The sequence below is a fragment of the Portunus trituberculatus genome, chromosome 4, assembly GCF_017591435.1.
Source record: "Portunus trituberculatus isolate SZX2019 chromosome 4, ASM1759143v1, whole genome shotgun sequence".
Taxonomy (NCBI): Eukaryota; Metazoa; Arthropoda; class Malacostraca; order Decapoda; family Portunidae; genus Portunus; species Portunus trituberculatus.
This window is the reverse complement of record NC_059258.1, coordinates 7,010,603-7,027,993: the sequence shown is the minus strand read 5'-3', so window position 1 is coordinate 7,027,993 and position 17,391 is coordinate 7,010,603. Positions and strand designations below refer to the sequence as shown.

Sequence of the window (17,391 nt, the reverse complement as noted above, 5' to 3'; positions counted from 1 at the left end):
TTTTGCTTTGGTTAGCGCTTACACGTTCCACCAATTAATAAAATACCCACAAAGGCTTTACCATGGAACAATAACCACTGAAATAAATAGCTTCAAACCACACGGACGTATAAACCCAGAGAGATAAGATAGCAAGGATAAAGATCCATTTTGAATTTAGCGCGTCTCCTCCTCTTTTAGCAGACAACAATGGCCGCTACAAGGAGATTACAGAAAGTAAGTACCATAGTATTTTGCAATTTTCCCTTGCTTTTACCCCTTCCACACCCCTGACAAGCAATGGACATGAAGATTAACCATTAACTTTTATTTGGATCACCGGGGGAGCACAGAACGAGGTGAAATTTTGCCAAAAACTACGAAAAACTGAGGGGGTGTATCTGTTTGGCTTCTGTGGCTGGGTTAAAATTTTGCTTATTTCTCTGTATTTCCTAATTTTCAGTGTGTCGCGAGGGGTGTGAGGGGAGAGGGGAGCTGTGGGAGTGGGTGAGAGTAAGGGAAAGGGGAGAGGAGGTGGAATTAATGGGGGTTTTAAGGGGAAATGTGACACCTCCCCCTCCCTCCCCTTGTGGAGTTGATGGGAATAAATATAGTGAATTGTGGACACGTGGAGGGTCGACCTGTGTACTTCCCGTCACTGGCTCTGGGAGTGACAGTAATGGCGGCTGGAGAGCTGTGCCACTGTTAAAAGACAAAATTTTCCTGTAACAGTGAAGATGTGTGTGTGAGGTAGTGGTGGTGGTGGTTATCTTATACTAGGGTCAGATTAGGTTAGGTTAGGCTGGTTTGGTTTGGTATAATGTGTGTGTGTATGTATGTATGTATGTCTTATGGGTTAGCTTAGGGCAGGTTTAAGTCAATATTCTGTTGGTTAGGTTGAATACAGTCGTGTGTGTTATTTTTCTTGATAACGTCATAATTTTCAGACTAGAGAGTTGACACCAGCGAGGATACAATTTCATTTCTTTCTTCACCGTCAAAATATCATATCAATATATTTTTTTTTTTTTTTTTTTTTTTTTTTTTTACTAACGATCTATAAGGCAACACAAAAGAGACATTCATTTCACTGTTGATTTCTTACACACACACACACACACACACACACACGGTCCAGTAGCTCAGTGGTTAGAGCGCTGGCTTCACAAGCCAGAGGACCGGGGTTCGATTCCCCGGCCGGGTGGAGATATTTGGGTGTGTCTCATTTGACGTGTAGGTGGTGTTCACCTAGCAGTGAGTAGGTACGGGATGTAAATCGAGGAGTTGTGACCTTGTTGTCCCGGTGTGTGGTGTGTGCCTGGTCTCAGGCCTATCCCAAGATCGGAAATAATGAGCTCTGAGCTCGTTCCGTAGGGTAACGTCTGGCTGTCTCGCCAGAGACTGCAGCAGATCAAACAGTGAATCACAGTGAATCACACACACACACACACACACACACACACACACACACACACACACACACACACACACTTTCTTTTTTCTTAAGTACTTCCTATTTATTTTTTCCTACATTCCTTAGGCCTTGTGATAAATTTATATAGGCATACACTTATTTTTTACACTGGTAGCTGGTCTCTCTCTCTCTCTCTCTCTCTCTCTCTCTCTCTCTCTCTCTCTCTCTCTCTCTCTCTCTCTCTCTCTCTCTCTTGTGTTTATTGTTTTTATTTTGTTTTTATTTCTCGTTTCATTGTAATATTGTTTTGGTGTCATGTTTGTTTATTCTCTCTCTCTCTCTCTCTCTCTCTCTCTCTCTCTCTCTCTCTCTCTCTCTCTCTCTCTCTCTCTCTCTCTCTCTCTCTCTCACTTGTCACCCTATACCACTCACCCCATTCTCTCCCCCCCTCAACAGGAGCTGGCTGACATCCGAAGGTCTGGCATCAAGTCGTTTCGGGACATACAGGTGGATGAAAGCAACATACTCACCTGGCAGGGACTCATTGTACCGGTGAGTAGCCCCCCTGACCCCCTCACTCACCCATGAACCCCTGACTCACCCCTGGACCCACCCTGACTCACTCCTGAACCCCCTCGACTCACCCCTTACTCACCCTACTACCTCACTGCCATCCCCCCCTCTTACCTGTCATTGGTGGTTAGTTGTGTCATGAGGGTAATGGAAAGGTTAGGTTAGGTTAGCTCTGTGCCACCTCACTGCTTCCTCTTAACCCCTTCAATACTATGACGCATTTTCATATTCATTCTGCTTACTATTTGGTCATTTTATACAGCTTCAGATACTTATGTTGGGGTTAAAATAGTGAAGACTGGCCATTAACCTTCCGTCCTCCATGCGCCCCTTGTAATATCAATAAAATGGTGTAATCGTACATAAATCTCAAGGTATAAATATGTTCTGGTATTGAAGGGTTAATCTATCACTGTTATGGTTAGCTGTCTTAAAGGAATGGTTAGGTTAGATTAAGTCTGCACCATCTCACTGCTGGCTCTTAATCTGTCACTGTGGTGGTTAGCTGTGTTGAGGTTAGGTTAGGTTAAGTTACTATACCACTTCACTGCTGCCTCTTAATCTGTCACTGTTGGGGTTAGCTATGTTGAGGTTAGGTTAGGTTAAGTTACTATGCCACTTCACTGCTGCCTCTTAATCTGTCACTGTTGGGGTTAGCTGTGTTGAGGTTAGGTTAGGTTAAGTTACTATGCCACTTCACTGCTGCCTCTTAATGTCACTGTTGGGGTTAGCTGTGTTGAGGTTAGGTTAGGTTAAGTTACTATGCCACTTCACTGCTGCCTCTTAATGTCACTGTTGGGGTTAGCTGTGTTGAGGTTAGGTTAGGTTAAGTTACTATGCCACTTCACTGCTGCCTCTTAATGTCACTGTTGTGGTTAGCTGTGTTGAGGGAAGGGTAGGTTAGGTTAAGTCACTGCATCACCTCACTGCTGTCTCCTAATCTGTCACTGTGGTGGTTAGCTGTGTGGAGAGGAAGGGTTGGTTAGGTTAGCTTTGGTGTGGTTGGAAGTGGTGCAGGATGGAGAGAGGATGTGAAGGAAGTGGTTAGCAATGTTTGGTGTGGCTTAGAAGTGTGGTAGGATGAATGTTTAAATGTCACTGGTTTTTTGGTTAGGAAAGCACAGGATACACTCAGTGAAAGTTAAAAATAAAGTAGGTTTATATGTTAACTTGCATGTACTGATGTGTTTTGGTGAGGGAAATACAGTATGCAGTCTTTGAAATAGTTAAAACAATGAGCTTTATATATTAACTGTGGTATATTGATGTATGTTTTTGGTGAGGGAAATACAGTAAATGTCATTGAGTTAAAAAAAAATTAGGTTATGTGTTAATTTTGGTATAGTTAAGTGTTTTGTTGAGGGAAATACAGTATACAACATTGAAATAGTTAACAAATGAGGTTTAATATGCTAACTGTTTATTGATGTGTGTTTGGTAGGATAAACACTGTAGTCATTGAAATTATATAAAAAAAAGGTTTATATATTAACTGTGATATATTAATGTGTTTTGATGAAGGAAACACAACATAACAACATTAAAATAGTAAATAGAAATAGGTCTATATGTTAACTGTAGATTGATGTGTGTTTTTGGTGAGGGAAATACAATATACAGCATTGAAATAGTAAATAAATAAGGTTTATGTATTATTAACTGTGGTGTGTTGGCATAGGTCCAGTGTGCAGGTGAGTGGTGGTGGTGATGGCGGTGGAGGTGGTGCAGGACATATGAAATCTCAGTCGAGGCACACACAGCATTGAAATAGTTAAGAAAAATTAGCTTTATGTGATGTTAGCAGTTGAGAAAATGAAGTGTCAGTGGTTTTTGATGATGAAAACAGTATGAAGCATTGAAATAGTGAAAGAAATGAACTCTATATTGTATTAACCCCTTGAGCACCATGACATGTTTCCATATTTATTCTGCTTACTATTTGGTGATTCAGAAACTTCAGAAACTCATGTGGGGATTGGAATAGTGAAGACTGGCCATTAGTCTCCTGACCTCCATAGACACTTTCTAATGTCAATAAAATCGCCCAATCGTACCTAAAAGTCATGGTAAAAAATGTGTCCCAGTTCTGAATGGGTAAACTGGTGTATTTTTTTTTTTACTATTTATTTGTTTTATTATGGCTTATAGTGCCTGTAAGTTTACTTCTGCCTATTAATGGTGCAGGCAATTTTATTTATAGTGTTCCCATATTAGGGCTCATATCACCACCCAAGTATATCTCTGGTGTAACCACCTAGAACCTGGGTATCATGGTGACATGTAGGTAACTTTAAACCACTCCACAAATGATGTTTTAAGGCGGTACCTGGTGGGATTTGAACCTACACATGGATGTCTGCCCAGTCCCACACTCACCACCTTATCCACTATGCCACTGCCTGAAGTGTGGAGGTGTGTCAGGGTGGTGGTGGGGGTAGTGGTGGTGGTGGTGGCAGGGAGTGACATGTGGTTGTAGCTGAAGGTAAGAATAGAAAGGCTGGGTCATCAAGTAAGGTGTGGTGTGTACATGAAGTAATGGGCAACACTGTATGGATGTCACTGCTATGCTCACTTCTGTAGTCACCGTTAGCTAACCTAACCATAGCCTTAGTGATGGTTCTTTCCAGTGCTCCTTTTTTTCATAATTCCTCAGCAATTATCATATATTGATTTGTATAAGAGAATAAGAATAACCTAACCTAACCAGAGCCTTAGTGTTGCTTCTTTCAGTGCTTCCTTTTTTCTTTTCTTTTTTTTTTATTTATTTTTTTTTCCAACATTTTTCATATATTTATTTGTCCGAGAGATTAAGAATCAACAAGCCTAACCTAACCAGAGCCTTAGTGTTGGTTCTTTCAGTGTTTTTTTTTTTTCTCTCCATAATACCTCTACATTTTTCATATATTTTCTGTATGAGAGAATAAGAACAAAGTAACCTAACCTAACCAGAGCCTTAGTGTTAATCCTATCAGCACTAACCCTTTTTTTCTTGTTTCAATAATTTCACAGCTTTGCATGTCTTTGTATGAGAGAATAGTTAGTGTTTGTAGCATCCCACCACCACTACACTGAACCTGACATGGCCTAATCTATCCTGTCTTTACTTCAACTAAACTAAATTAACTTAATATATTCTAGCTAACCAATAATCCCTTTCTTTGCTCTTTACTGCCACAAAACCCAAACCCCAACCCAACCCAACTCAACCCAAACCTAACCCAACCCAACCCAACCTTTACTGAACCCAATGCAACCCAATCCAATAAAAACTAAACGAAACAAAACTGAACTGAACTGTTTTAACTTAATCTCACTTCACCTCACCTCACCTCACCTCCTCTTACCCCCCCCCCCTGCAGGAGAACCCACCATACAACAAGGGAGCGTTCCGGATTGAGGTGAACTTCCCTGCTGAGTATCCCTTCAAACCACCCAAGATTAACTTCAAGACCAAGATATACCACCCCAATGTGGACGAGAAGGGCCAGGTGGGTGTTTGGAGGTGTTTGTGATGAGTCAGGGGGTGTTGAGGTGTGTTTGGAGTTAGTAGAGGGGGTGTTGAGGTGTGTTTAGAGTGAGTAGAGGGGGTGCTGAGGTGTGTTTGGGTGTGTTTGGAGTTAGTAGAGGGGGTGTTGAGGTGTGTTTGGGTGTGTTTGGAGTTAGTAGAGGGAGTGTTGAGGTGTGTTTGGGTGTGTTTGGAGTTAGTAGAGAGGGTTTTGAAGTGTGTTTGGAGTTAGTAGAGGGGGTGTTGAGATGTGTTTGGAGTTAGTAGAGGGGGTTTTGAAGTGTGTTTGGAGTTAGTGTGTTTGGAGTTAGTAGTTAGTAGAGGGTGTTGAGATGTGTTTGGAGTTAGTAGAGGGGTTTGGAGTTAGTAGAAGGGGTGTTGAGGTGTGTTTGGAGTTAGTAGAGGGAGTGTTGAAGTGTGTTTGGAGTTAGTAGAGGGGGTTTTGAAGTGTGTTTGGAGTTAGTAGAAGGGGTGTTGAGGTGTGTTTGGGTGTGTTTGGAGTTAGTAGAGGGGTGTTGATGTGTTTGGAGTTTGGAGTAGAAGGGGTGTTGAGGTGTGTTTGGGTGTGTTTGGAGTTAGTAGGGGTGTTTGGAGTTAGTTGAGGGAGTGTTGAGGTGTGTTTGGGTGTGTTTGGAGTTAGTAGAGGGGTGTTGAGGTGTGTTTGGAGTTAGTAGAGGGGTGTTGAGGTGTGTTTGGGTGTGTTTGGAGTTAGTAGAGGGGGTTTTGAGGTGTGTTTGGAGTTAGTAGAGGGGAGTTTTGAGGTGTGTTTGGGTGTGTTTGGAGTTAGTAGAGGGGTTGTTCAGGTGTGTTTGGGTGTGTTTGGAGTTACTTGAGGGAGTGTTGAGGTGTGTTTGGAGTTAGTTGAGGGGGTGTTGAGGCGTGTTCTCTCTCTCTCTCTCTCTCTCTCTCTCTCTCTCTCTCTCTCTCTCTCTCTCTCTCTCTCTCTCTCTCTCTCTCTCTCTCTCTCTCTCTCTCTCCTTTCTCTTTTAATGTAAGAAGGGATGACTGGACAAGGGCAACAAAAAGATAAAAAAAAAGGCCCTCTCAGTTGTCAGTCTCCTTACAGAACCAATAGAATTAGCCAAAGGTCAGGGACAAATGTCTTTAAACCTCTCTCTTGAATGAAGTAAGTCATAGGAAGATGGAAATACAGAAGCAGGCAGGGAGTTCCAGAGTTTACCAGAGAAAGGTATGAATGATTGAGAACACTGGTTAACTCTTGCATTAATGAGGTGGACAGAATAGAAGTGAAAGGAGGAAGAAAGCCTTTTACAGTGAGGCCACAGGAGGAGGGAAGGCATGCAGTTAGCAACATCAGAAGAGCAGTTAGCATGAAAATAGCAGTAAAAATAGAGAGATGCAACATTCCAGCAGTGAGAAAGAGGCTGAAGACAGTCAGGCAGAGGAGGGGTGTTGACGAGATGAAAAGCTTTTGATTCCACCCTATCTAAAAAAAATTGTGTGAGTGGAACCCCCGACCTGCAAAGGGTCCTGAGGTGTGTTGAGTGTAATTTGGTGTGTTTGATGTGTTTGTTGGTGTGCTTGAGGTGAATGAGATGGTGTTGAGCAATGTTAGGCAGTGTTTAAGTGTGTTTGTTAGTGTGCTTGGGGTGAGTGAGGTGGTGTTGAGGTATATTTGGCAGTGTGGGGGTTCAGTATGTTTGGGAGTGTTTTAGGTGGTGGTGAGGGATGTTTGGCAGTGTTTGTGTGTTTTGCAGGGGCTCAGTATGTTTGGGAGTGTTTTAGGTGGTGGTGAGGGATGTTTGACAGTGTGTGTGTTTTGTGGGTGTTCAGTATGTTTGGGAGTGTTATAGGTGGTGGTGAGGGATGTTTGGGTGTGTTTTGTGGGTGTTTTGGTGTGTTTTAGATATGTTTTGGTGTATTTTGGGGTGTTTTTGTTGTAAAGTATTTAGATGTTTAGGGGTATTGTGGGTGTTCTGTATGTTTTAATTTCTCTCTCTCTCTCTCTCTCTCTCTCTCTCTCTCTCTCTCTCTCTCTCTCTCTCTCTCTCTCTCTCTCTCTCTCTCTCTCTCTCTCTCTGGTTTCTTAGATCTTAAAGAAAATGTTCTTATCTTTATTGAATTATTATTGTCTTGTTGCTAGGGAGAGAGAGAGAGAGAGGGAGGGAGGGAGGGGGGAGTGTCTGTGTCTGTGTGTCTGAGCTCATTGGTGTGTGTATGTGTGTGTGTACCGACTTGTTCTTTTCTTTCTTTTTTTAACCTTTAGTTCAGTTTTGCTATGGCTTCTTTGTCTGTCTGTCTGTCTGTCTCCTTTTCTTATCTTTTCCTTTTTTATCTTTTTCCTTTTTCTTCCTTCTTCTTTTCTTTTCTTTTTTTTTCTTGTTCTTGTTCTTGCTTTTTTTTTCTTTTTCTTTTGTTGTTGTTATTGTTCTTTTCTTCTTCTTCATCTTCTTCTTCTTCTTCTTCTTCTCTCTCTCTCCTCTCCTCTCCTCTCCTCTTCTCTTCTATCATTTCGTCTATTTTTTTTTTTTTTTTTTTTTTTTTTATATATATGAATTATTTTCAGTTGGGTTACTTGTTGTTATTTAGCGTTTACATCTTCCTCCTTCCTTTTTTTCCTGTATTTCCTCTTATCTCACTCCTCTTTCTTCTTCCTTCTTCCTCCTCCTTCGTGGTGCTATTGCTGCGGTCACTGTTGTTGTTACTGTTGTGGCTGGCGTTGTTATTGTTGTTCCCAGCTCCCCCCACACGTTCTCAATTCCTATTCTCCACCCCCACGAGAGGTCAGGGATAAAAGATAGCTTAGAGATAAAGAAAAGAATGAAAATATTTAATCTCGTTAGTTTTGTTTTGCATTATTTAATCTTGTATTGAATGAAAGATTGTGAATTTAGTGATGATAATTAAAGTTGTGTTTCTTGATCAGGAAAAAAAATAACAGGAAAAACTAAAGAAAATAATGAAAATATTTACTCTAAAGGTTTGTTTTGTATTATTAGTCTTGGATTGAGTGAAAGACAGTGTTGTTTAGTAATGATAGTAATATATTTTGTGTTTCTTTATATATTAGAGGCACGGATCAGGGAAAAAAAACAACAAAAGCAGGAAAAAATAAAGAAAAGAATGTATGGTTTTGTTTTGTGCTATTAGTCTTGGATTGAGTGAAAGACAGTGTTGTTTAGTGATGCTAGTAATAGTGTGTGTGTTTCTCTTTGTATTAGAGGCACAGATCAGGGAAAACAATAATAACATGAATAATAGAAAAAGTTAAAATGTTTACTCTTGTTTTGTGATAGTGAGTGAAAGACTGTTGTGTTGTGGTGGTAGTAACAGTGTTGGTGTTTATTCTATGTAGGAGAGATAAAGGGGACAAATAATTAGCTGAGAAATCAAGAAAAGAATGAAAAATGTCATCTCTAGTTTTGTTTTTGTATTATTAGTCTGGGATTGAGTGAAAGACTGTGTTGTGTAGTGATGAAAGTAATAGTTTGTGTGTTTCTTTATATATTAGAGACACGGATCAGGGAAAACAAAGACAGGAAAAATTAAAGAAAAGAATATATGGTTTTGTTTGTATCATATTAGTCTTGTATTGAGTGAAAGACAGTGTTGTTTAGTGGTGATAATTATAGTTTGTGTGTTTCTTTATATATTAGAGACACGGATCAAGGAAAACAAAAAAAACAGATAATAGAAAAGGTGAAAATATTTTACTCTATCTTCCTTTTCTAATATTGAATGAAAGATTGTGAATTTTGTTGTAATAATAAAAGTTTTTATTTGCTTTTACATTAGAGACACTGATCAGGAAAAGAATTAGTGATAGAAAAGTGACAAAGTTTATTCCCTGATTTTGTTTACTCATAGTGGAGACAGAGAGTGCTGGAGAGTTCAATGTGGGACTGTTCTCTTGTTCTGTCCGCAGGTGTGTTTGCCGATTATTAGCGCTGAGAACTGGAAACCGGCCACCAAAACAGACCAGGGTAAGTGTTGACGTTGTTGTTGTTGTTGTTGTTGTAGTAGTAGTAGTAGTAGTAGTAGTAGTAGTAGTAGTAGTAGTAGTAGATGATGTTGTTGTTATAGTAGTTGTAGTATTAGATGATGATGTTGTTATGATGATCACTTCCTGTCGTGCTATTTGCTACATAATTCTTTCACATTTCCTTAGGTCCTTTCAGTAAACAATTTACCAGAGGTTGAAATATTTATAGATACTTAACAGAACTAGTGAAAAAGTATATGTTTTGTGTTTTCCTTCATTCCTTCACTTTACAATTCACAACAACAAAGTGAAATATTTATAAACACCTGAAAGAAAGCCAAAATGGTGTGTGGGTGTAAGGTTTCTAGTTATTGTAAGGAAAAATGGACTCTTTTAAACAACCTAGTTATTGTAAAACTCCTTAAAAACATTACTGGATCAACTATTAACCTTTGTACATCAGGTTAGGTTAGCTGAAATCCTAACTTTTTTTTTTTTCTTCTCCTCCTCCTCCTCCTCCTCCTCCTCCTCCTCCTCCTCCTCCTCCTCCTCCTCCTCCTCCTCCTCCTCCTCCTCCTCCTCCTCTTCTTCTTCTTCTTCTTCTTATTATTATTATTATTATTATTATTATTATTATTATTATTATATATATTTATTTATTTATTTATTTATTTATTTATTTACATTTACTTTATTTTTATTTATTTATTTATTAGGTTAGGTTAGATTAGGTTTTTTTGGGGGAAGTATAAGGTTAGGTTAGATTAGATCAGGTTAGCTCCTTGAAAACCTTACTGGATCAACTACTGACCTTTGTACATTAGGTTAGGTTAGGTTAGTAGAAGTCCTGGTGAGTGGGTTAGTGAGGTTAGATTGTGTTATTGGGGGTCAGGTTAGGGCTTTGGAGGAAGGGGGGGGAGCAGAGAAATGGTAAGTTGGGTTAGTTAGATTATTTATTTATTTGTTTATTTATTTCATTTATTTGTATTTATTTTTATTTTACTTTATTATATTATTTCATTTAGTTTTTTTTTATTTATTCTTATTTTTATGGTTTATTTTATTCTATCTTATTTTACTTATTTATTTATTTTTTTGTTTGGTTAGATTTGATAAGATTTGGTTAGGATAGAATTTGAATAGGTTAGGTTTGGTTTGGGTAAGGTGAGGTTTTTTTTTTTTTTTTTTTTTTTTTTTTTTTTTAGATTATTTATTTATAAGGTGATTGGGTTGGGTTAGGTCAAGTTGAGTTGGGTTTGATAGTGTTAGATTAGTTGGCAGATTTCTTAGCAAATGGATTAGTTTCTCAAGTCAATAGCACGATAGTTAATCAACAAAACAACAACACAGCCAATTGTTTGCCATTGCAGTGATTGAGGCACTGATCAACCTGGTGAACGAGCCTGAGCCAGAACACCCCTTGCGTGCAGACCTGGCCGAGGACTACACTAAAGACCGCAAGAAGTTCATGAAAAATGCCGAAGAATTTACCAAGAAGAACTCCGAGAAGAGGCCGGCCGACTAACGTGGCTTGGTCGAGTTAGCCTGTGATCTTGTGTGGCATTTGTCAGGCAGATGGTTCCCCTCATGTCCCCCACCCCTCCTTGTCCCCCCCCTGCTCCCCTCACCCTCTCTGTCGCTTTGTCTGTTTTTCCTTTCATGTTTGCCTCTTAGTGTTTTTATTTTTTTTTTTTTTGTTTCCTTCCTTTCATTTGTCACTTTGTCTTATTTCTTTATTTCTCTTAGTCTCACTGTTTTCTCTTCTGTCTGTTTTTCCTCATTTGTTTTGCCTTCTTTTGTTCTTTTAATCTTTCTCTCTCCTTACTTTCCTTTTTTGCTTTGTCGTTTTATTTCTCTTTCCTTTTTCCTCTTCCTCTCGTGTTCTCTGTGTTTTTCTTCATTTACTGACATATTTCCTGCTTCTTCCTCTTCTTTCTTTGTTTTTTTCATTAATTTTTGTCTTGTTTTCTATCTTCTGTTCATCTTTTTTGCTAATATTCCTTTATTCACTAATTTCTCATTTCTTCTGTTCCTTTATTTATCTCTTCAATTCTTCAGTTAAGCCAAGTTTTATCTTCACTCTTTCATATAAACCCTTCCCTTTCCTCCACCTCTCCACCAGTACCTTCCTGCGGTGTCTTACGTAGTCCACATCCTGTCTTCCACTCAAGCTGTAATCCTGTATTTCACCTCACCACATGTCTAATTGTCTTTCTGCCCACAATCCACATTTTTTCCACTCATTTATGTCTTGTTTGATTTTTACGTATATGATGTTTCCTTTCGGCTACAGTTAACGTGCCTCTGTCTTCCACTGGGCCGTTTTGCATCCTATTCTCCTATTCTTGTATTGTCTGGTGTCCTCCTGCTGTCCCCCCTGCCACCCCCTGCTGTATCCTGCTGTTTCCTGCTCATCTTCCCCCTGTATCGTGTGATCTGATGACCCTACATTTATCACAGCAGTGTCATCGGGTGGTGCGTGAGTGTGCTGTGTAGTTTGTAATGTTCCCTGCCCCCAGGCACCCACAGGCACTCTACAGGCACCCCCCAGGCACTCGTCAGGAACTGTTGTTTGTGTGAGTGTTGGTGGTGGCAGGGACAGGGCTCCTTGCAGCCAGCACGCCAGGCAGGGAAGCAGTGCTGTATTGTGTTGCTCCGGGCTGTGTTGTGGTGCCTGTGGGGGATGCACTAGGTCATCTGTAGGTCAGTAATGCCTGGAGTTATCATGATAGGTCACCACAGCCACCACACCACCACCACCGCCGCCACCACTACCAGTCCCTCAGTGCCCCAGTGCTCCGGTGCCCTAGAGCCCCGCCTGGTGATCTGCCTGACAAGTGCCCCTGATATTTTTGAGATATATTAGCTTCCTAAGTCTTGCTGCTTTTACAGGTATTTTTGAAGTAAAATGATGTGGAACCAAGTTCATGTGATTTAATTATGAGATTCAGATGTTGTAGTGCAGCGGCGGTGACTCCCGGCCACCCCACCCACCCACCCCCTGCCCTCACTCCCTGCTGGGCTGCCCCCACTACCCTTGCCCCCTGCCCATCACTGCAAGACAATAAAGCGGCACGGCACTGTGGTGTTTGGTCTGGTCTGGCTGAGAGGGCCACATATCAGGCGTCACTGAGTCACGCCGCAGGGCAACACACGCCCTCACTTGTGTCAAATTGGTCCCTCGTAACTCAAACAATTATTGCATGAATTGGCTGTGACTATGTTATAAGTCTGTTGGCCCAGCACCGGCGGGCCGCGTCGAGACACCCCACTCCCCACACCCCAACATCCTCACCACCACCCTCACCATGTGTCAGCCCAGCGTGGAGTGGCCGGGGGTCCTGCCGCTTGCACTCCCCCAGTGGTACGAGCTTTGCCTCAGAGCGGCCGACACGTCCCACAGTGTTGGCGTGGGGGCTGGAGGCAGGAGGATTGCCACCCTCCGTCCTTGTTTTGTACTTAACACTCCCACAGTCTGTCACTCCTGCTGCCCCTGCCGCTGCTGGAGAGCCAGCCGGGAACTGTCTCAAGTTGAGACGCACTAAGATTTGCAACCTCATTGGGCTTGGGTGGCAGCGGCAGTGGCAGCGGCGGCGGCAGCGGCAGGGGGGGTGGGTGTGAGGCGAGGCGGGGTGGGGCGGTGTGCAGGGAGAGGGTTGGGTGTGAGTGGTGTGGTGTGATCAGTATTGTCCTCCGCCAGCCAGCCACCCAGCCAACACACCGGGACGGCTGCAGTTTTTATACCTAACATTTATCCAAGGCACTGCAAGGTGGAGGAACGGCAGGACCTTGACATGAAACACTTGCCTTATACTGTGTGTTTGTTTGTGGCGGCCGGCTCCACTGCTGCCATTGCCGCCGCCACCGCCGCCGCCGGGCCTCAAGTGTTGACGTGCTGCCCAGCTTTTGTTTCCTTTTGTTCTGTCAGTCTGAGAAGCTGTGGCAGGGCCGTGCGTGTCTGGCTGTCACCCTGTCAGCCTGTCAGCCTCAGTAGCAGGGTGACACTGACCCAAGCCAAGTAAGGGAAGGCTCACAACACAACACAACACAGCCACACTTCAGACAACAGCTGTGGACCACAACACACTGCAGCACTCTGGTCTTGAGAACCGCAGACCAACACACAGCTAGACACAGAAGCAAAGAGCTGTCATGAAGTAACTGTTTTGTTTTGAGAATGAGATGGAGAAACAGCCAGACACTTGTAGAGAAGACATTTGGCGATGCTTTCAACACCCCCTTGTCTGTTGAGGCGTAACACCCAACCGTCACTACCATTACTACCAAGGGACTCAATATTTTACATAGCAACGTTTGTAGAATGTGTAAGAATTGTGAATGCGCTCATCAGTAAGCATGGTCTTGTTAATAGTACCTCTGTCTGTCCTCCTGCGCCTCTTGCTAACCATTGCTCCCCATCACTCACCACCACTCACCACTCACCCACTTCCCTGCGTCACAAACTAGAGGAAGTTGTCATGCTACCTGCTGAAGTGTTGTCAAGGTGTCTGTGTCACTGTTGCCAACACAAAACATTAATGATCTACAACACAAGGGTCTGTAGTCTTGAAATGCTCTGCTCTCTTGTGTGCTGGTGTTTGGAGGGGTTGAGGTTTCAAGGGGGTTTGCATGTTTCTGGTTGGGTTTGATAAGGAGTGTGTGTTTTTGGTACTTGTTGATCGGGTATTGGAAGTTATTTGAAGGTTTTTAATTTTTTTTTTATGAGTTTGATAATGTTTTGAGTAAATTTTGGGTTTAATTGGAAGTTACTAAGGGTTTTCAGGGGTGTTTCCAGGAAGTTGTTAGTATATTGAGTAATTTTTTTTACATTATTAGAAGTTATTAAGGGTTTTCAAGAGTGTTTCTGTGGTTCTTATTGTTTGAGAATCATTCCTTCCTCCACTTCTCTTTACTGGTTGTAGTGGAAATGTAATGCAGGGTGTTTCAAAGGTGTTTTCATGATTCTAGCAAGTTTTAAGAATAGTTTTGTATCTTGACTGCTTTAAAGAAATGTATTGAAAGTTATTGCATTTATTGTGATAGGTAAGCAATTATTTCACACCAATAACAGAAAAAAAGCATAAAAAAGACTAATACTTTCCACAACTTGGAGAGAGAGAGAGAGCAGGTAACAGGGCACAGAACCTCAATTGTGTGACAGGCAGGTGTGTGAGGTGATCCACAGGGATTAATTAGTACAGGTATGGCCAGAGGTACCTTCCATATGTAACCTTTTTGAGAGAAGTTTCAATGTTTTTCTTTTTGTTTATGGTATGTCAGTGAAGGTTAATTGGTAACAGTGTGAGCCAGTGTAGCCAGTGTATGAGGTTGGTGAGACCCTGTGAAGCAAGAGTGTTTGTCAATTTGTTTCAATTTTTACTTAAACCAACCAAGTGATTATTATTATTATTATTATTATTATTATTATTATTATTATTATTATTATTATTATTATTATGATTGTCGTTCTTACTCAGTTGTATTTCTGTTGCAAGAGAAATTAGAGGTGCATAAATGTGTGTGTCTTTGCATTAGCCTTTACTTGTTACACACACACACACACACACACACACACATCCATTGACAAGCTTCAAAGTTAATAGGGTTTTCAAGGGTGTTTTCATGGTTCTAGTAACATTTTAATAGTTTAACCACTGTTCAGTACCATAATGAGTTTTCATATTCATTCTGCTGACTATCTAGTGATTTTATACAGCTTCAGAAACTTACGTGGGAATTTAAATGGTGAAGACTGGCCATTAATCTTATGACCTCCATAGAACCTTCCTAAAGTCAATAAAATCTAATCACAACCAAAACTCAAGGTAAAAATGTGTCCCAGTACTGGAAGGGTTAGTGGATGTTTCTCAATTTGAAGTATTGTTAGGGTAGCAAATAATATAGTCATGATATTTAAATAGAGATTGATAGAAGGTATTTGGGTTTTCAAGGGTGTTTTCATGATTCTGAGTAACAAATATTCAAGAATGTTTTAATGAGTTTAGTAGTGAAATCTGAACAATATGGTAGTAACTAGTGATTTTAATGGCTGTATTCAAGGTTCTAATATGAGTTTTACAGACTTGTGGGTGGTACTAGTGTTTTCAAGGTTCTAGTGGAAGCCGTTGGACGTTTTCATAATAGTAATGCTTTAGTGGAAGTCAACAGTTTTCATAATGCTTTAAGAGGCTCTAGTGGAAGTCAATAGGGTTTTCATAATGCTTTAAGAGGCTTTAGTGGAAGTCAATAGGGTTTTCATAATGCTTTAAGAGGCTAGTGGAAGTCAATAGAGTTTTTGTAATGCTTTAAGAGGCTCTAGTGGAAGTCAATAGGGTTTTCGTAATGTTTTAAGAGGCTTTAGTGGAAGTCAACAGTTTTTGTAATGCTTTAAGAGGCTCTAGTGGAAGTCAATAGGGTTTTCATAATGCTTTAAGAGGCTCTAGTGGAAATATAATAGAGTTTTCAAGTGTTTTCATCATTCTATTGGTGTTTTAATAGGCTGGACTGCAAGTTGTTGGGGGTTTTCAAGAGTATCTCTAATGCTTCTAATGACTGACAAGCTGTAATGGAAGTTGTTAGGGTTTTTTAGTGGCGTCTTATGGTGCCAGAGAGAGGAGATTGGTTGGTTGATGACTTAGGCGAGATACTGAAATGCTCTTGATAACTTTGATAAGAGAACGAAGCATTTCAGAAGAGTCTTGTAGCTCCACAACTACTATCATCATTAGCTCCCTTCTGTTGCCTTGCCCGACCTGAAAAACAAAGTAGATAATGTGAAGCTGTAATGCCCTATAGCTTAAGGTAGTTCATGATAAGATAGGCTACGATAACAACCAGTAAAGCAGCAATAGATAAATAAATAGACAGAATAAAGGTAGTTAATGATAGATAGGCCACGATAACAACTAGTCAAGCAGCAATAGATAAATGGACAAAATAAAGGTACTAAATGATATGTCACGATATATGTGGAATAAAAAAAAAGATAAATAAATAAGATAAAATAATGAAACAAGAGGAAGAAGCTATAGGTAGTCATTTTACTGATGACATATTGATTGATAACTTCATTGTTGTGGCAGTCTATACAACAAGGGAGGGTTAAGAATATATCTTATCATCAATTTGCCACACTACACGGCATTGTAGGTTGTGAGTAATACCATCGGCTCGCTCACTGCTTGGAATGAGAGGGGTGGTTGTCATAACCCACATAATTGAGTTACGTAATACATGGAATGGGTACATCACTACCTCTCAGACACTCCAAAGTTTTCCTAGTATAATTTAGACTTCCTATATTGAAAAAGCATCGTAAGTACATATGGCGGCTGTAAAGTTATGAAAAGTTAGAAGAGAAAGGAAAAAAATATATATATATATATAAAATAGACTGTTTAGAATGTTATCGGAAAAGTTGACAACCTCGCAGTCTCTATCATCATTCAAAGCAAGCTAATGTAAAGGCAAGGTGACATTAATACATTGTGCGACATGAAGTTGATTAGAGATTCGTATAATCATTTACTTAGGATTGATAGACGAATTATCAATAGATCAGGTAGATAAGAATTAATCAATTGATATGATATTGACCGCGGTGCTACGGATATATCATAGAGCCATAATACTTAAGCAAAATTACAAAATGACCACGGAAATATGTTATAGGGCAAGGAAATCTTAAAAGATAGAGACGAATAGATCAACTGATATGTACCAACTATGACGGAATATATTTAAAGAAAATCACCGTATAAATTCAATAACAAAACAGGACATTTGATAATAAAACCAAGAAATAAAAGAAAAAAATAACACTAATGGGATAAAAGTTTAAAGCCCAGCGGTCCTTTTAATAGTGACGTCATTTAGGGATTCACTAGTGTTTACTAAAACCATAAGTGACAAAATCTGAAAAGTTAGAAAGAATCAAATCTTTTATAAACTAATTCAAGACTCTTAAATAAATACTGA

The 17,391-nt window shown here is 40.4% G+C and overlaps 1 protein-coding gene across 1 annotated transcript; it reads left to right on the top strand.

Moving 5' to 3' along the window:
• The first annotated feature begins 71 nt into the window (after positions 1 to 71).
• LOC123512456 (ubiquitin-conjugating enzyme E2 L3) lies at positions 72 to 14,931 on the top strand. Its single transcript, XM_045268881.1, has 5 exons — positions 72 to 216; positions 1,850 to 1,945; positions 5,326 to 5,454; positions 9,358 to 9,415; positions 10,785 to 14,931. Exons 1-5 carry the CDS (start codon positions 190 to 192, stop codon positions 10,937 to 10,939), a joined length of 465 nt encoding a protein of 154 aa, XP_045124816.1. The 5' UTR covers positions 72 to 189; the 3' UTR covers positions 10,940 to 14,931.
• Positions 14,932 to 17,391: the final 2,460 nt, after the last annotated feature.

Excerpts from the sequence above, each read along its gene's own strand:
- LOC123512456 (XM_045268881.1), top strand. The coding sequence starts at position 190 with ATGGCCGCTACAAGGAGATTACAGAAA. Across the intron at positions 217-1,849 it reads CTACAAGGAGATTACAGAAA|GAGCTGGCTGACATCCGAAG; the intron begins GTAAGTACCATA and ends CCCCCTCAACAG. Across the intron at positions 9,416-10,784 it reads GGCCACCAAAACAGACCAGG|TGATTGAGGCACTGATCAAC; the intron begins GTAAGTGTTGAC and ends TTGCCATTGCAG.